Here is a 17174-nt window from a genome sequence, read left to right on the forward strand (position 1 = left end):
CATCAGCTCTAAATCATGTCTTTGGTCAAATGTTGGGCTTGCCCGACTCCCATGTTTTGCTACCTTACGTTCCACTATATCGGCTAAGGTGGCACATGGAGAACTACTGCGATTGTGTATCGGTTCTTCCGAACGAGCACCTCAGTAGAGAAAGCCGAAAACTGACTGTCATGATGCGGCGAGAGTTGGTCCGCTGTTTGAGAGGTTACAAAATCTTTAAAGATTTCTTCCGCATTATGCGATAACTAATGCAGCATGCGATGGATCATTTTTTTATTAGGTGCTTATAGAGCCCCTAGTTCGGTCTTCCGAACACTAGGGGTTGTGCCTACCTTTCTTTTGTCAAACTCCTATGGCTAAATGAGGATGGTAAAGCCTTATAGTCCGATTGCCCGGTTCGTTGCGCTGAACACCTCCTTAAAGGACCCAAAATTGGGGTAAAGAGTGTTTAGATTTATCCCGAACACCCCCATACTTCCTACATGGGGGCAGAAGCCGACGACTGGCCAACTCTCAGAATTAATATAAGTAACAGCCGCACATGAGGTAATTTTTTTAAAATAACAAGCACTACATAGTAACCTTGTTTCATATTACAACGCCGAACAACATGAATATATTCATGGGAAAATAATATCCTTGGCACACTGTTCCGCCACCAGGCAGGATCCCTCCAGGACACTCTCGTAATACAATTCGGGTTTGCGATGCTCCTTCCCTTCGGGTGGTCCTTCAGTCATCAGTTTAACAACACCCATCTTTGCCCAGTGCACCTTAGCGCGGGCAAAATCCATCTGTGCACCTTCAATACAGACCGACCACTTGATGGCGTCAAGCCGAGGGCAGGCACTAACCAGCCACTTCACGAGCCCGAAGTAGCCGCTGGGAATTGCTTCGGCAGGCCATAGCCGGATAATTAAGTCCTTCATGGCTAGTTCGGCCGCCCTATGCAGCTCGACCAGCTGTTTCAGCTGATCGATAAAGGGCGCGGGATATTCTGGTGCAAGATATTGCGACCAGAACAGCTTCTCTGTAGAGCTCCCTTCTTTGGCTCGATAGAATTGTGCGGCATCAGATATGCTGCACGGCAGATCCGCAAACGCCCCTAGAGAGCCCCGAACTCGGGTTAGTAACAGGAATCTTTCCTTCAGATACTTGCTTTGCATAGAAAAACCCTTACCTGCCATAATCTTTCTGGCCTCCTGGATTTCCTGGAGGGTGCCTTGGGCCTCGCCCTGGGCATCGCGTGTAGCTTGATGAGCCTTGGTGAGTTTGGATTCTTTATCCGACAAGCCCCGAATTCTCTTCATGGCCTCTTGGAGTTCTTGTTGAACTTAACCGACCCTGGCCTTGTGTTTTTCATGAGCGTCCTGCTCCTTGGCTACCTTCTTTTCAGCTTCAGCCACCGCCTTCTTAAGAGCCTCGACTTCGGACGTCGCTCCTGGTACACATCACGACATTTTTTCGTCACAATCAATCATTGATTTGTACTGAATACAAACAAGGTTTTACATACCTTGGTTATCCTCCAACTGCTTCTTCACGTGGCCGAGCTCTTCTTCAGCCCGCTCCAGACGCTGCTTCAGTCCGGAGACTTCTGCATTATGAGAGGTGGCAGTCAATAAAGACGCCTGCTTAGACAAAAAACACAAGGGTATTGCATGGTAAGTCTCCTGCGAGTATATATTCGATCCTCTGTCCAGCTTTTAAGAGGCTGGTGCAGGCTTCAGTCAGCCCGCTTTCCGCAGACTGAATTTTCTCAATCACCGCACCCATAAGGGCACGTTGTTCTTCAACGATGGAAGCATTCTTTAGCGTTGTCGACAAGGTATCCGGCACCTCTGGCTGGACAGAGGTCGCCGGTGGAACAGCCGCACCCCCTTCTGTTGAAGAAGGTTTTCTGCCTGATTCTGGAGCCGTGTTGGTCTCCGGAACTATGTCCGGCTAGGGGCCGAATTCAAGATGGCCCCCGCCGTCAGTATCCATGGGGGTCTCCTCCTCCATGTGTCCGGCTGCCGAGGTTCGACCCTCTGGCGCCGCCTTGACGGTCTCCCCAACTCCTCCTTGGCCCGGGCCCTGTTGGGACGACACCTCGGTGTTGTCCACATGTTTGGGGGAGGAGGCCGTCGGGGAAGTCCCGCTGTGCATCGCGTCTGAGCCCAGTGAATTCTCCGATGAGGATCGCTCGACGCAGGACCTGGCCGGACTGCAAGATGCGGCACTCAATGCGTCAACATTGTGCGATAGTGAGTCTGGATATACGAATGTGTCTGGATTTTATGCACTCACGATTTAACCAGGGGCTGGACCCTGGGATCCCACTCTGGGCTGCTGTCGGTGGTGGTGGTGGAATCGTCTGGAAAGGAGGCTTTCCCCCTCTTAGATGACTCGGCCTCGAAGCGTATGGAGGCCGTCCTCTTGTTTCTCCCCCTTGCTGGGGGGGGGGGTTGGCTTTCCTCCTCCTCTTTCTCATCCTCTTCGGAGGAGGAGCGGGCCTCAAAGTCTTCGGACACTATGTCTGAAGTACCCTTGCGACGAAGGCCGCCCCTGGTCTCTTTGGCCTCCTTCTCGGCCTTCTTCTTCGGTGCCTTGTAAGGCGCCGGGACCAGCATCTTCATCATAAGTGGGCCGGCTTGTTCTTCTGGCAGTGGGGCCGGACAGTAGATCCACTCCGCCTTCTTCGTCCAGCCCTAGGAGAATTACTGGAAAATATATTAAGCATTTCCCTCAGAGTACGCAGATAAAGCGTACGTCATGCCAATATATGAAAACTTACCGAACTTGGGGGACGGGACAATTTGTTCCAACGGTCCTTGGCCGAGTCCGGCCACGATTTGCCGGACTTGAAGAGCACCTTCCAGATATCTTTGTGCGTTGTGCCGAAGAACTCCAGCAGGGTTTGGTGCTTGGCTGGGTCGAATTCCCATAAATTGCAAGCCCTGTGTTGGCATGGGAGAATCTGGCGAACCAACATCACCTGGACTACGTCAACAAGCTCGATGTTCTTATCTCCCATGCTCTTGACGCGCGCCTGGAGCGTTGCCAGTTTGTCTGACGAAGACCAGTCCAGGCCCTTCTTGGTCTAGGACATAAGCCGCAATGGGGCTCCAGGTCAGAATCCGGGAGCCGCGGCCCATTTAGCGCCGCGTGGCTCAGTGACATAGAACCACTGTTGCTGCCACCCTTTAACGAACCATTAAAGGTACCTGATGGCCATGTGACGTTGGGCATCTTGCTCACCATGGCGCCTCCGCACTCGGCGTGCTCACCGCTCACCACCTTGGGCTTCACATTGAAAATCTTCAGCCACAATCCAAAGTGTGGAGAGATGCGGAGAAAGGCCTCGCACACGACGATGAATGTCGAGATGTTGAGGAAGGAATTGGGGGATAGATCATGGAAATCGATCCCGTAGTAATACATAATGCCGCGAACAAATGGGTGGAGGGGAAACCCCAACCCGCGGACGAAGAGGGAGGAATACAACCCTCTCATGGGGTTCTGGAGTAGGGACGATCTAACCCGCCGTCGGGAGACGGTGGCCGATCTTCTTGGCTAGATACCCGACATCCCAAAGTTTCTTTATATCCTTCTCCCGGACAGTGGAGGCCATCCACTTGCCTCCAGCTCTGGATCCAAACATTTTTGGAATGCTCTTGTGGGCGGAGAAGGTGAATGCTTGGGCGCTGGAGCTCGAGAAAGAGAGAGAGAGAGAGTAGGCAGAGGAAGAAGAAGGTGTGGGTGAAGGAGCGGAATCCTTATCCCTTTATAAAGGAAGTAAAATCATGTGCCTCCCCGCATGCCCTAAAACTCGCTTATTCCCCAAGCGCCATGCTAATGGCATAGTTGGGTTACCCACGCCTGTATTGATGAGGATCCCGTGATAAGGGGACACGATCTCTACTCCGACAAGACGTGCCAATAAAACCGCCTCGCGAAACGTGTGGTAGAAGGTTGGGAAAACGGTTCGAATAATGACCGGGCCATGGCGTGATGTCACGCTATGAAGAAGTTGTCAGCAGATTAGACTCGTGGAATATTGTTCTCTCTACGGTGGTATGTGGAATTTGTTTTGCAGAGCCGGACACGATTCTCGTGTTCAATATCTACTTTGGAGTATTCGGAGAAGGAACCCGCCTTGCAATGCCGAAGACAAACTGCACGCCGGACTCATCGTCATTGAAGCCTGGTTCAGGGGCTACTGAAGGAATCCTGGATTAAGGGGTCCTCGGACAGCCGGACTATATACTTTAGCCGGACTGTTGGACTATGAAGATGCAAGATAGAAGACTTCGTCCCGTGTCCGGGTGGGACTCTCCTTTGCGTGGATGGCAAGCTTGGCGATTCAGATATGTATATTTCCTTCTCTGTAACCGACTCTGTGTAACCCTAGCCCCCTCTGGTGTCTATATAAACCGGAGGGTTTAGTCCATAGGACAAGAACAATCATAATCATAGGCTATCTTCTAGGGTTAGCCTCTACGATCTCGTGGTAGATCAACTCTTGTAATACTAATATCATCAAGATCAATCAAGCAGGAAGTAGGGTATTACCTACATAGAGAGGGCCCGAACCTGAGTAAACATCGTGTCCCCCGCCTCCTGTTACCATTAGCCTTAGACGCACAGTTCGGCACCCCCTACTCGAGATCCGCCGGTTTTGACACCGACATCCATTAACACTGAAGCTAAAGATTCAGGATCTGTCATCGTGCCCCCGTTGCGGGAGCGGCTGAAGTCAAGCGCAAGAGGTCCAAACTCTTGCTGCAACGCGATAATCCTCAAGTGCAAGGATTTCTTGTAGCACTTTTCATGATGGAACTTTGGATTTTCACTCGCCTAAATCCTGCAGTCTCATTGTATCTGTGCATAATTTTTGATGTGTGGTTTCCTCCCGTCAGCGAATGAAGAAGAATCATCTTTCCTTCATTTGTATAAAATGGAAATGGAACAAAGAATAATCATGAATACTGAGAAAATTTCTCTTAATAATACAAAATACTTGCAAAATAATCTGTGGTTGGATGGTTATGTGGATAGTGGTATCCCAGCTCACCAGAGTTTAAGTCCTGATGCTTGCATTTATTCTGAATTTATTTCAGAATTTCCGGCGATACTCGTTCAGTGGCAGGAGACGTTCCCGTCGACTACGAGGCGCCTACGGTGAATATGTAAAATCTCAAGATAATTTGCTGGCTTAGTCTCTCGGAGGTGCTCATAGGGGTAGTGTGTGAGTGTGCGCTTTCATAGGGATGAGTGTGTGCGCGTATATTATATATGAGCGCTGTTCAAAAAAAATACAAATACTTCGAGTTAGCAGATTTTTCTATAGGGGTCACAGATTTTTTAATTTTTTTGATGAAAGTAGATTTTTTTTTTGAGGCAACGTGCTACCAGCTGGTCCCGATCCAATAAGGCCCACCTGAGACTTGCTGCCGAAGCCCAACAACTGCATCCCGTAGCCCATATCCAAGGCCACGACCTCGCCGAACAAAATCATCCAGAAACTAATCCGAGCCACACATCCCATTCTCGCAACCAAAGCCAGAGCGCCCGTCTCTCCCCCCTCCCACGCCGCCGCACACCGAACCCTAGCGCCCCAGCGAGCGAGCGAGCGACAGCCATGCCGGCGGACGCGAAGATCCGGTGGGGGGAGCTCGAGGAGGACGACGGGGGCGACCTCGACTTCCTGCTGCCGCCGCGGGTGGTCATCGGGCCCGACGAGAACGGCTTCAAGAAGACGATCGAGTACCGCTTCGACGACGACGGCAACAAGGTCAAGGTCACCACCACCACCCGCGTCCGCAAGCTCGCGCGCGCGCGCCTCTCCAAGGCCGCCGTCGAGCGTCGCAACTGGTCCAAGTTCGGCGACGCCGCCAGCGGCGACGACGCCTCCGCGCGCCTCACCGTCGTCTCCACCGAGGAGATCCTCCTCGAGCGCCCGCGCGCCCCAGGTCCGTCGCCGGCCCGCGTCTCTTTCTTTCGAATCAGTTGTTGTGTCGTTAGTCAAAAATGGGGATCCAGGTGAACTGGTGTTGATCCAATCAGAAGTCTTATTCAGTCGAGTGGCTGTGTTATGTTTAGTGATTACATGTACATCTAGGAAATATACATGTGTATAGTAGCATTTCTAATATTAGGTTACTGGAAGGACAGTAAGAGGTAGAGGATATTGGGAGGAGAGGAAATAGATCCGTAGCTGTGATGTAGTACCGAACATTTCTCCTTAAGTTTTCCGATTGATGTGCTTTGAAGCAGTGCCGATATTGGGTACTGGGGCAGAATACCAGTTTCGTACATCTGCTACAAAAAAGAATCTGTTATACATGAAAAGAAGCTGCAATTTTTTTTTGAGTTGTGAGGTCTAGATAGGTTCTTCGGATGATTGTTCTGTTTTGGTCAGGCGGGTGATTGAAGTGTGTTGCATGCAGGCCCGTGTAGAATGCCTTATCATGGGATTTCCAGTTGCAGTCCTAATGCACAGCTGATTTTGGAGTGCACAAGAATTATAATTTGAATACATTACTGTCATCAGAGAACGACCCCATTCTCCTTGGGCAAATTTCCTGTGCCGGAGTGATCATGTTTACCAGAAACCCCAAATTTAGTTTCTATGTTTTGTTTTAGATGATGCCTTATCTAGGTGATCATATAGGATCCTGTTACTTCAGTCCAGTTAATGGAGGATGACGTTGACTAGGTTAAACATTTGTTCGTTATATAACACACGGGTTCTATGGCATGTTAACTAGTCTTTCTTCCATAGCCCACCCAAATCTAACCATGCATCATTGTCTGATGGGTGTTGTATGTCTATTACTCTATTTTGACATCACTTGTGTTCAGGTCAAACTTAACATGGACATTCATAACATTGGTACTAATTTTGTACGTCTTCTTTAAAACTTTAGGATGCTGGTGATTGACGTATTTTGCGTGCAGGTCCATGTGGAATCCTGATTATGGGATTTCCAGTTGCAGTTCTAATGCAATGTTTTTTTAGTGCAAGAATTATAGTTTGAATACATTAGTATCACCCGAGTGTCCCCACATTCTCATTGCAATTTCCTGTGATGCGGTGATTATGTTTATCAAAGAAACAAATTAACTTTCTGCGCTTTGTAATAGATGATTTCCTGCTCTAGATGATCATATATCTTAGTTAATGGAGGGTGTGGTTGAGTAGGTTTAATTTTTGTCTGTTCAGTAACTGGGGCATTTTAACTTGTCTTTCTTCCGTAGCCCACCCAAATCTAACCTTGCAGTATTGTGCCTTGGATGTTGTATGTCTGTTATTTAGCCATTATTTGTGCTCTGCTCAAAATTTAACATGGACCTTAAAAATAGACCTTAACATTGCTAATGTACTAATTCCCTGCTGATTACCTTCTCGTTATTGAAGCTTTGCTGTATCTTTTTGCCCTTATTTTTAACACTTCACTTGATTGTAGGGAGCAAAGCTGATGAACCAAGTGCGTCTGGTGACCCACTGGCAATGGCAAGCAAGGGAGGTGCTGTTCTCATGGTTTGCAGAACCTGTGGTAAGAAGGGTGACCACTGGACCTCAAAGTGCCCCTACAAGGACCTCGCTCCACCAACCGATGCATCGGACATGCCTCCTACTTCTGACGGCCCTGCAGCACTGAGTGGCCCTGCCAAGGGCTCATACGTTGCTCCAAGGCTAAGGGCTGGTGCTGTTCATACCGATGCTGGGCACGACATGAGGCGCAGGAACGACGAGAACAGTGTCCGTGTTACCAATCTGTCTGAGGACACCCGCGAGCCCGACCTCCTCGAGCTGTTCCGCACGTTTGGCCCGGTCAGCCGTGTCTATGTCGCGGTGGATCAGAAGACTGGAATGAGCAGGGGCTTTGGGTTCGTCAACTTTGTTCACAGGGAGGACGCCGAGAAGGCCATCAGCAAGCTCAATGGGTATGGTTATGATAACCTCATCCTCCATGTGGAGATGGCTGCACCTAGGCCTACTTAGTTACTGCCTACTAAGCATCCAGATTTCCTACAAGTGTCGTATCATTATGGTCTCCGAAATACCCGTACGTTTGTGTCGTGAGCTTGTGTCATGTTTTGCCTTGTTGAGAATAACTACACTCTGGTGGTGAAAAAGTGAATTTCTTAAGGGATGGCACTTGAGTTTATATTTCATCAAGCTTTGTATACCTGTTGCTTCATTTGGTTACTATACTCCACTTGCTTCTCTTTGCTACCTGGATGGTCAAGATCAGTTGAGAATCTGCCGATTTCACTATGCTGTTTTTTTAGCTCAGATATCATTTCGCGAACTTTGTGTAACTTTTCTACTTCTAGTAAAAATTCTGGTGTCCTTGCCTGATAATAACTAATAAGCACTAGCTGGTGAAGAATAATCCTCGCGTGATGGAATGCTATACGCTTGGTGGGTTCTCCTGTGACATTTCATGGTGACCAGTAGACCTGAAAGAAAACAACTTCCGTCACTTGAGCATTGAAATCTGTCATGATACATCGGTTTGAGCGACAATTGATGTGGGACGAGGGAATAGAAAAGAGTATATAATTCCTCAAAACAGGATATGTATTGGATTATACAAAAATAGCATATGTATTTGATGGTGATACAAAAATGGAAGAACTAGAAATGATAAAACGTCTCTCAACTCTGCCGAATGGTATGGCCTGTAACTCTACGCTCACGTCTGTACCGCGAAACCTCCTGTGCTCGAACCCGGTCATCATCCATCTTCGATGATCATTCGTCGTCGTCGTCGTCGAGATGGGAGGCATGGTGGACGCACATGAGCCACTCGCCGGCGACCTTCTCGAAGACGTTGGTGGCGAGCTGCTTGCCCCAGCTGCCGCCGCTGCCCCTCGTCTTCACCATCTCCAGGCAGGTGACATACCCAATATCCCCCTTGACGTGCACCTCCACGTCCTGCAGGTCGAACCGCAGCGGGAACTCGTGGTCGGCGTCGCACACCATCTCCCAGCTCCGCATCACCGTCTCGTAGCCCGAGATGCGCCCCGCCGACGGGTGCACCACGTACACGTGCTCCCCCTTTGCCCACACCGCGTGCATCGCTGCCAGGTCGCCGTCCCGAAATGCGTCGTAGAACCGCGCGTTTGCCGCCAGCAGCGACGACCGCCCGTCCTCTCGCAGGTGTCGGAGCTCATCCCGGAGCTTGGCAGCGCGCCCGTAGTCCTCCTCCTCGATCGCCGTCTCCAGGTCGTGGCGGAGGGTCTCCTCATCGACAACCGGGGCGGTGGCGATGGCAGTGTCGGCGTCGGCGTTCGGGCTCCCTTCTGCTGCCTCCCCGCTCTTCACGTGAGGGAGGATGCTGCTGGCTCTGCCTGTCATTTGAAGTCCTGTACTGCTAGAAATGTTTAAAGATAAATTGCAACATGGTCAGCCACATTAATCATAGTAACATTCCTTGCAACAAACAGAGATCATGGCAACATGTTCCAAATTGTAGAAGGGTAATAATCGATGTGGAAGTAGACTTGAAATAAGAGTTCCTTAATCTAAACAGGGTGAACGGAAGCAACTCAACCAAGTGGCAAATAATGCGATCAATAAGAAGATTTTACACTGAGGACTAAGCATACCTCAGTTAGACTATTACTACATTGAGACTAACGAGAAAGTAGTAGAACGAAGCTATTTACTGGTATGGTGACTGCAATTTTCACTTGAATTGGGACTCGAATTCCTCCCAGGATGAAAATTTCCAAGGTCCAGTCAAAGAAATGGTAGTACAATTTTATCTTTCTGCCTACTACTTGAGTTCATTTTTCAATAGAGGAGGAGAATAAAACTGCAACTGGCTTAATTATCATTAACCAAAGCACTTGACACTTTGACAGTAAAGTGTGTAACTAACTGCAGAAGGCCAAGATTCATAACTGCAGAAGGCCAAGATTCAGTAAAGCGTGTACTAACAAACTGCAGAGGACCGAGATTCAAGAATCCCAAGATCCCACCTTTACCTGATACTACCGGCCGGCAAACCGACGTCCTAAGTTGCCAGAATACTACAGCACGTACAGTACTATTTTTGCTCAATTCAGCGCAGTAATTGGAGATGGAAACCCTGAAATTAAAGCTTAGGGGAGAGGCCTCACAAGCGTTTTCCTCCGGCACGGAAGAAGCAGCTGCCAGCAGCGGATGCGGCGTTCGCGGGGATTTCCGGCCGCCACCAGGCCCTCGCCGCCGCCGCCGCCGCCATAGCTGGGGATGGATTAGGTCCTGCCATGACGGGATTGGCATCAGGGTAAGGTTTTCTGCTTCCTGTTCCTTTGTTATGTTCTCCTCTCTTTCTGTTCCTTTTCTGGGCCTTTGTAAGTGGCTCTTAGCTAGGCCCATCTCGGAGCCCAGGATGGTGTTGTGACTAGGTAATCTTAGGCCCACCCCTAAAAAAAGGTAATCGTTGGCCCAAATACTATTATTCATGCATGTTCCTAAAATTACAGTACTAGGCCCATCCATTCATTTGCCACAGATCCTATCTTTTTCACCTACACCACTCCTATTGTCTCAAAAAGAAAAGAAAAAACCCTGCACCACTCCATTGTCTAAAAGAAAACTCGCACCACTCCTTCACTAAAATAGAAACTTGTCACCACTCCTACCTTTCTTTTCAACAAAAAAAACTCCTACTTATTTTTTTAAACGCAAACAGAGCTTACAGTACCAACAGTGCTCGACGCAATATTAGCGTTGGTCTCCTGACAACATGACTAGATGTTCTTGCACACCAATTCACCAAGATGCGGCGGGGAACGATGACGACACACATCATGAGGTGGCATTGGTGGGTAGCACAATGCAACCACCGTCATGGGATGATCGTCACAAGGCTTGTGCGATGTTTTGCTTTTACAAGTCAAATCATCAAAATTGGAGTTGCGTATCCGCCGATGTGATGGTTGGTTGTATTGTATCAATGGGCATGGATTTGCGGCGTTCATTGAAATGTTCCATAGTTTGTTCGTGGTGAAGTAAGAGCGATCGACCTACGGGGCAATGGTGATGATCAGGGTGGTGCATATCAATACACGAATCACCTCAGCGACATATATTGAGGTTACTTTGTTGTGAAATTTTGGTTGGTGGTGTTCTAGGCTAACTTGGTAGGTAGTGGTGCGTTTATATCGTTCATGTTTTTCTGTCGCATTTTTCTCTAGTTACCTAGGCAACGACTTCTTAGTTGATGGGGAAAATGCAAATCCTTTTTACCTGTTTCTAAAACAATTTACTACATCCATGACAATTAACTCCTCCACTGATGGTAGAGTTATCCATGCAACACTGAACACAGTGCTATATCACTCTTACTCTCCTGTCAAAATCTTCTGAATTGCAAGCGATATCCCCTGTTAATTCTTGATCTTGATGGTGGGCTCCTCAAGGATACGAGGGTTACTACAAATGGCTTGGAAACTAGAATCATTGTTCACTGCAGCCGGACAATGCAAACAACTCACCCGATTAGCTTTGAAGGGTGAACTCAAGCTATGGTTTGGGTTCCTTTGACCGTTGCAACAATTTCCACAAAGTTTTGTAGCACTAATTTTTCTTTTCTTTAGTTTCACTATGTTTCAATATCGATGGAAAAATAACGAAATAAAATGAGTGAGTGACTATATTTAGGCTGGCTCGCAAAATAGTTATTTCTTAGGCGACATCAATAGTCGTCCGATCAATATCCTCTTGTTTCACTTGTCCGTCTTAGACTCCTAGTTAGTGGCGACTTAAATGTAGATAGTTGCTTCTCAATCCCATTAAAATAGCAAAACCAAAATGCACTAGATACCACCAGCCTAAAAGAAAAAAGAATAGATGATGCTCTTTCCTCATTGCTTGTTCCCTCTAAGTAATAAGAAACACTGAACACTAATCATGCACTAGACACCACCAGCCTATGCAATTTTTTTCTTCTGAAAAAAGGGCCCATGCAACCTGGAGCGGTATGTAGCTCTACATGTAGCCGCTGCTTCTTGGCACAGCCCCACTGTCCACTGCCCCCGCCGCCGGCAGGCAGCACCTCTCCCCATCTCTCCCTGTGGTCACTGGTGGTCGCTCAGTGGAAGTTTGTTTACCGATGGCACTGAAAGTATGGGAGGAATGTGGTCCGGCCCGGGGGTAGAACCAAAAATAAATGTCGAAAGCTGCCGTCGCCATGCATGCATGCACGCACGCACCGCCGGCCATCGCCTCGCCCATCAGCGGCGCTCACTTTGATGCGGCGCCTATAGCTACGCACCACCGGAATGGAGTGGAGCAATCAGTACCACCTCTCTCTGCGCATCTGCCATGCTACAGATGCTAGCCATCTGTTGTGTCCCAAAGGCCAAAGCAGGCGGGGGGTTCCGCGGAATTTTACTTAACGACGACCGCCGGCGGGCATGCCGCTTTATCAGTGGGTAGCTGGTGGCGATTGGCAAATAAAAGGTGGTGGTGGTTTCGTGATGTGATAACGTGCGTGCTCCCTCTTGGTGTTGGGTTTGTCCTCTGGCCCTTGCCCCCAAACCCCCAGCAGGCTTGCCCTTGGCGCCTTGCCCATCATCATCCACTTTGCCGCTACTATTTGTCACTTGTCACCCCGTACGGTTAGATTAGCTAGCTACCCCGCGTGCACGCACCTACTGCACCTCCAACTCCGAGGGGATAAACCTGTGAATGATGCCATAGCAAGAAACTACCATGCATACGTGTCGTTTTTTCTAGCAAAAGAGATCGCTCTCCCCTCCGATTTCATTAACGAAACCACCGGTCCGAAGAACCAGCAACCATACGTGTCGATGTTTTAGTAGTTACTTCAAATAGGGACCTAAAACGTCTTATAAAAGTTCACAGAGGTACGTCACTCTAGTAGATACGCTGCATAAATTGTTAATTCATCGCTACTGATCGATAGATAGATAGGTGTACGATGACACTGTCTGAAAATGAAGTGAATCTGCGGCTTGGTGCGGTGGTGATAAACTATATCACATGATCTCTCTTCTTTTATTGAATTTACGGGCAGTAGATGGGCAAGCACATGGGCCAGCTGAACGCTTTTGTTCATTAATGCGTGTCGTCCGAGAGCCTCGCAGCCTCCGGCCTCAGGGACCGTGGCCAAAGTTGCACTAATTTGTCCGGTGGCCCTTATCCCTAAACAAGCAACCATTTTGTCTCTGGCGTCTTCTATGCTCCGTATCAGTAGCTAATCACCACCAACTGCTGCAGCAGCTAGATCAGACAGACAGATCTCGTTAAGCAGCAGGGGAATAAACTTGGCCCGGCGACAAGCCATCATTCCATCTATTCCCTTCCATTTCAACCCACGATGTACCTGCCCTGCCCTGCATATGTATCTACTGCATCAACGATATGATATATATACTGCACTAGAGTATTGCTATTGCTCTGTTTTAGGGGATAACGTTGGTCGTCGTGTACGCAAGCACTAGTCAATTGCCCACACCAGGAATGTTCAGAGAAAAGAATTGGCTGCAGCAGGGTTTATGCAGTACGTAGCAGGAGTTCAGTGTTGGCTCTGGTTAATATCTTATGCCTTGCTTAGCTACACCAAGAAACAAACACGTACAGCGAGCAATCTTTTCAAGCAGAGAGACACGCACACATATACAATATACTGTATGGGCTAGCTATAAGCTAGCTACGCAGGGTTTTTAATTGCCAAATGCTCCGACCAAATATTCTTCAGACCAAAAGTAGAAGTCTCTCTATATATGATGAGTATTCGAATCTTGCATGAAAAGATGCAGCAGTACTGCTCCTATGATACAATACGAAATTACGTACGTACGTACACTGTTAGATATTCAAGCGTACATGCAGCGATGATGGGGGGGAAGGAAATCTCTGGAGGCCCCAGCCAGCCGATCGGAGGAATCTGAATGTGCGCAGCAGGGTTCAAACGGACTAGCTAGTCGATCGTACCGCGCAGCGCACGCTGCTGCGGGGCAACTTTTTCTCGCTTCTCCGGTAGTGTCGTGGCTTTTGCTTTTGGCCTAGCAACCCGCGCGCGCGCCATGCAGATGCGTATGGGTCTTTATTTTTCCGGTTGAAAAGCGGCAGACAGGGAGGGCAGGCGCGTGCGAGCTTCCCGGCCGCCTCCTTTTGGGCCCTTGCCGGCCTCCCGGCCGCATCGCATCGCATCCGTCGCCTAGGGGCTAGCCAACGGACACAATGCCTCTCCTTTCGTCGCCAACTTGGCAACTTCCCCCTGCTGCTTGGCTGCTTATGATTCCTGGCTTCCGTCCGACTGTTCACTGCTGCTACGTACTCTGCTGCGCAGTCGGATAGACGGATACGTCGCTAGCACTGGCATCCAGAGATGTCGGGAGGCAGCGAGAACAGTGCCGGTGGGACCATGGCTGGAGCATCCCCTGTTGAACCACTGGGGTATTCCTCTCGAATGATCCATTTGGCATGGCAATTTTCTGAAAAAAAATTTGAGACCGGAGCTTTTTTACTCAGTCCATCGTTTAAAAAGAACAAATTTGCCCGGTTACTCGATGAAAATTCTCATCAATCCCACAGAAATCCACATACTGCCAAAGAGAGGAACACTGTCGGGGTGGCCATCTTGATCGATTCTCGTGGTCTAAAACATGAAATAAGACCAGATTTATTTACACTACATGCAAATAGATAAGGATTTGGCAGAGTCTAGAAATTTTACTTTGTCGAATTCATCTGTAATATTGTCTGCAAGTTACATAATGTTTCTCTGTAATGCCCTCTCTAAAATCTGTTAGTGTACACGAGTGTTGCGTGTTACTGTTTATTACAAGGTAAATAGAGAGAAAGAGAAGATCTTAGAAATTGTTGAGATACCTAGCTATACATACTCATTAATGTGCCCCTCAAAGCCACTGGGAGAATGGGGACTAATTCCTTTTATACAATCTAACGTATTACTACTAATTAGCTTTATGAACCCAAAACACCCTTTGCAGGGAAAAAATTAGGCCGGGAGTGGGGGGGGGGGGGGTGCAGTAATGCATGTCTCACAAATCTCAATCATGATGAATTGTTGTTAAGGTTTTCTATTTTTGATAAATGAAAGATCCCTTTTATCACTAAACATCACACCAACTAACTAGGGATGCATACAACTACATCACTATAAATGATATTAACTCACCGAAATAAAAAATATAGCATGGAAGTTTCTCTAACACAATATATTCCAAAGCTGAGCCCCTCTTAGAACCCCTATGCTCAGGGCTACCGAGATCATCCACATGCTCGGAGCTACACAAGATCGTCCACAAGAAACCCCTGTATCGAGGGATATGACACTCATCGTCATCACCAAATTTGGCCAGGACCATTTCTTGGAATTCCATCTCAGAAAGCATGTCAATGACCCACAACAACATCTTCGGATATAAAACATTATATTGCATATCGTCATTGTCGTAGTTTGGTCCAGAAAGTAGCCAGGCCTAGGTTTTCACTATGGATACAGAGGATGTTGGTTGAGCCCTCAGTGCACCACCAGTGGTGGATCCTGACAATGGCTATACCACCATACCATGCATGATCCACCAGCCCCGGGTAACTACAAAAAACTGACATTTCACCAAAACTGGTAAAAAACCACCGAGATTTCACCAAAACTGACAAAAAACACTCCTGATATCCACCTAGAGGATCATGACGACTACCAAAAGGATGACTAATACTGACAAATAGAGATCATGACAAGACTATTGTATAGTGTTCATGTAACAAAAATCAACATCCTTCAATAGCTTAATCATTTCTGAAGGCTCCATTTTTTTACCTTTGAAAAGTAGCATATATGTTGAAAAAGCATGAATTAAGGATGTCTTATTTTACCCATGGACATGAATACCCATGGATATCCGGCCCGAATGGATAGGGTTTGGATATACTTTTGTGCCCATGGACGGCGTCCAAACCCGACCTAATTGCTCGTGGGTAGGACATGGATGTAATCTTGTACCCATGGGTATACCAAACCCGACCCGATAGTACGACTTAACGGGAAACAGATTTTCTATCCCTACCCCACGGTCACATGTTCCGCTGTAATTTTCCACTTTGTTTTCTAAAGCATGCAAAATAAATTGCACAATCTCCGCCATAACTTTTATCAGTTGACATTTGGTCCCCACTTTAACATACTCCAGTGCCCCTTTCCTTATTTTTATCTCCTTGTTAAATGACTTGTCATTCTCATCTTTTAGAAAATACTAAATGATATTAGGTTGTTAGTGGATGACGATTTACAATAAGTTGATTTTTACCATAAGGGAAGCCTAGCCTGCCATGAGGTGAAGAATGGAAGAGCTTATGTTAACATTGTGCTATGTCTTATCTATATGTCTTGAGAGGACCCAGTGCATATCCAGCGGGTATGGATATCCATTGGGTTTGGACATGGACACAATTTTCCATCCATGGATATTTTCATGGGTGGGCAAAGACTGCCTTCATCGATATGGATATGGATTTGATATTGTTTCAACCCCATCCAAACCCAACCCATTGCCATCCTTAAGCATGATCTGAACAAAAGGTTGTTTTAACCACCACGAAACTAAAGGAAGGCGCGATGAGGAAGATATGATAGCCATGTCGATGAAGAATATGGCTATCTATTTATATATCTATATGTACAAGTATATAACACTAGAAAATAGTGGTTGAAAATGAACTATCTATATTATCGTGAGTTCACTTCCCAAAGGGTCATTTAAATGTTAATTAGTGTATAAATTGGTCTTATGGTAAATTATCGTACAAAGAGGTTGTCAGGGTTTCAGGGGCATCACAAAGTATTCCTATTAAATTTGTAGTTCCACGATTGTCCCAACAACACAACTTCGAGGCTTCCCACTGTTATGAGCTCAAAGCAACTTTTCCATGACTATTTTTACAAAATCCAAAGCACAGCCAAACATACCAAAAGTAAGGCAGATATTCTAGCATTTAGATCATGCATGAATTCCTAATCCCCTTGGTCATTGGATTGCAAAGAGTTAGTGATAGGGTATCAAGAGTTAACACCTTTGCTCATTTTATTTCTATTATATTTGGCTATATGCTAAACAACATGCATTAGGCATAGGCACTATGATTTTTAATTTTGGTTTCAGTAATATTCATGGCCACAACAAAAATCATTGAGTTC

General features: G+C 47.3%; 2 protein-coding genes across 3 annotated transcripts; one reads left to right on the forward strand and one right to left on the reverse strand.

Moving 5' to 3' along the window:
* Nucleotides 1-5506: 5506 nt before the first annotated feature.
* LOC123138889 (eukaryotic translation initiation factor 3 subunit G) lies at nt 5507-8177 on the forward strand. Its single transcript, XM_044558738.1, has 2 exons — nt 5507-5954; nt 7452-8177. The coding sequence occupies exons 1-2, from the start codon at nt 5624-5626 to the stop codon at nt 7988-7990; spliced, it is 870 nt and encodes a 289-aa protein (XP_044414673.1). The 5' UTR covers nt 5507-5623; the 3' UTR covers nt 7991-8177.
* Nucleotides 8178-8537: 360 nt separating this feature from the next.
* Nucleotides 8538-10313, reverse strand: LOC123138891 (uncharacterized). 2 transcript variants are annotated; one of them, XM_044558739.1, is made up of 2 exons: nt 10120-10313; nt 8538-9368 (listed from the first exon to the last, which is right to left on the reverse strand). In XM_044558739.1, the coding sequence occupies exons 1-2, from the start codon at nt 10248-10250 to the stop codon at nt 8747-8749; spliced, it is 753 nt and encodes a 250-aa protein (XP_044414674.1). In that variant the 5' UTR covers nt 10251-10313; the 3' UTR covers nt 8538-8746. The 2 variants fall into 2 exon arrangements, with proteins under 2 accessions (XP_044414674.1, XP_044414675.1); XM_044558740.1 differs by having other exon boundaries at nt 8538-9365; nt 10120-10292.
* Nucleotides 10314-17174: the final 6861 nt, after the last annotated feature.

The sequence above is a fragment of the Triticum aestivum genome, chromosome 6B (genome assembly GCF_018294505.1).
Source record: "Triticum aestivum cultivar Chinese Spring chromosome 6B, IWGSC CS RefSeq v2.1, whole genome shotgun sequence".
NCBI lineage: Eukaryota > Viridiplantae > Streptophyta > Magnoliopsida > Poales > Poaceae > Triticum > Triticum aestivum.

Bases quoted from the DNA above. Each gene is read 5' to 3' on its own strand.
- LOC123138891 (XM_044558739.1), bottom strand. From the start codon at position 10,250: ATGGCAGGACCTAATCCATCCCCAGCTATGGCGGCGGCGGCGGCGGCG. The intron at 9,369-10,119 runs GTGAGGCCTCTC...AAACATTTCTAG, and splicing joins CGTGCCGGAGGAAAACGCTT to CAGTACAGGACTTCAAATGA.
- LOC123138889 (XM_044558738.1), top strand. From the start codon at position 5,624: ATGCCGGCGGACGCGAAGATCCGGTGGGGGGAGCTCGAGGAGGACGAC. The intron at 5,955-7,451 runs GTCCGTCGCCGG...ACTTGATTGTAG, and splicing joins CGAGCGCCCGCGCGCCCCAG to GGAGCAAAGCTGATGAACCA.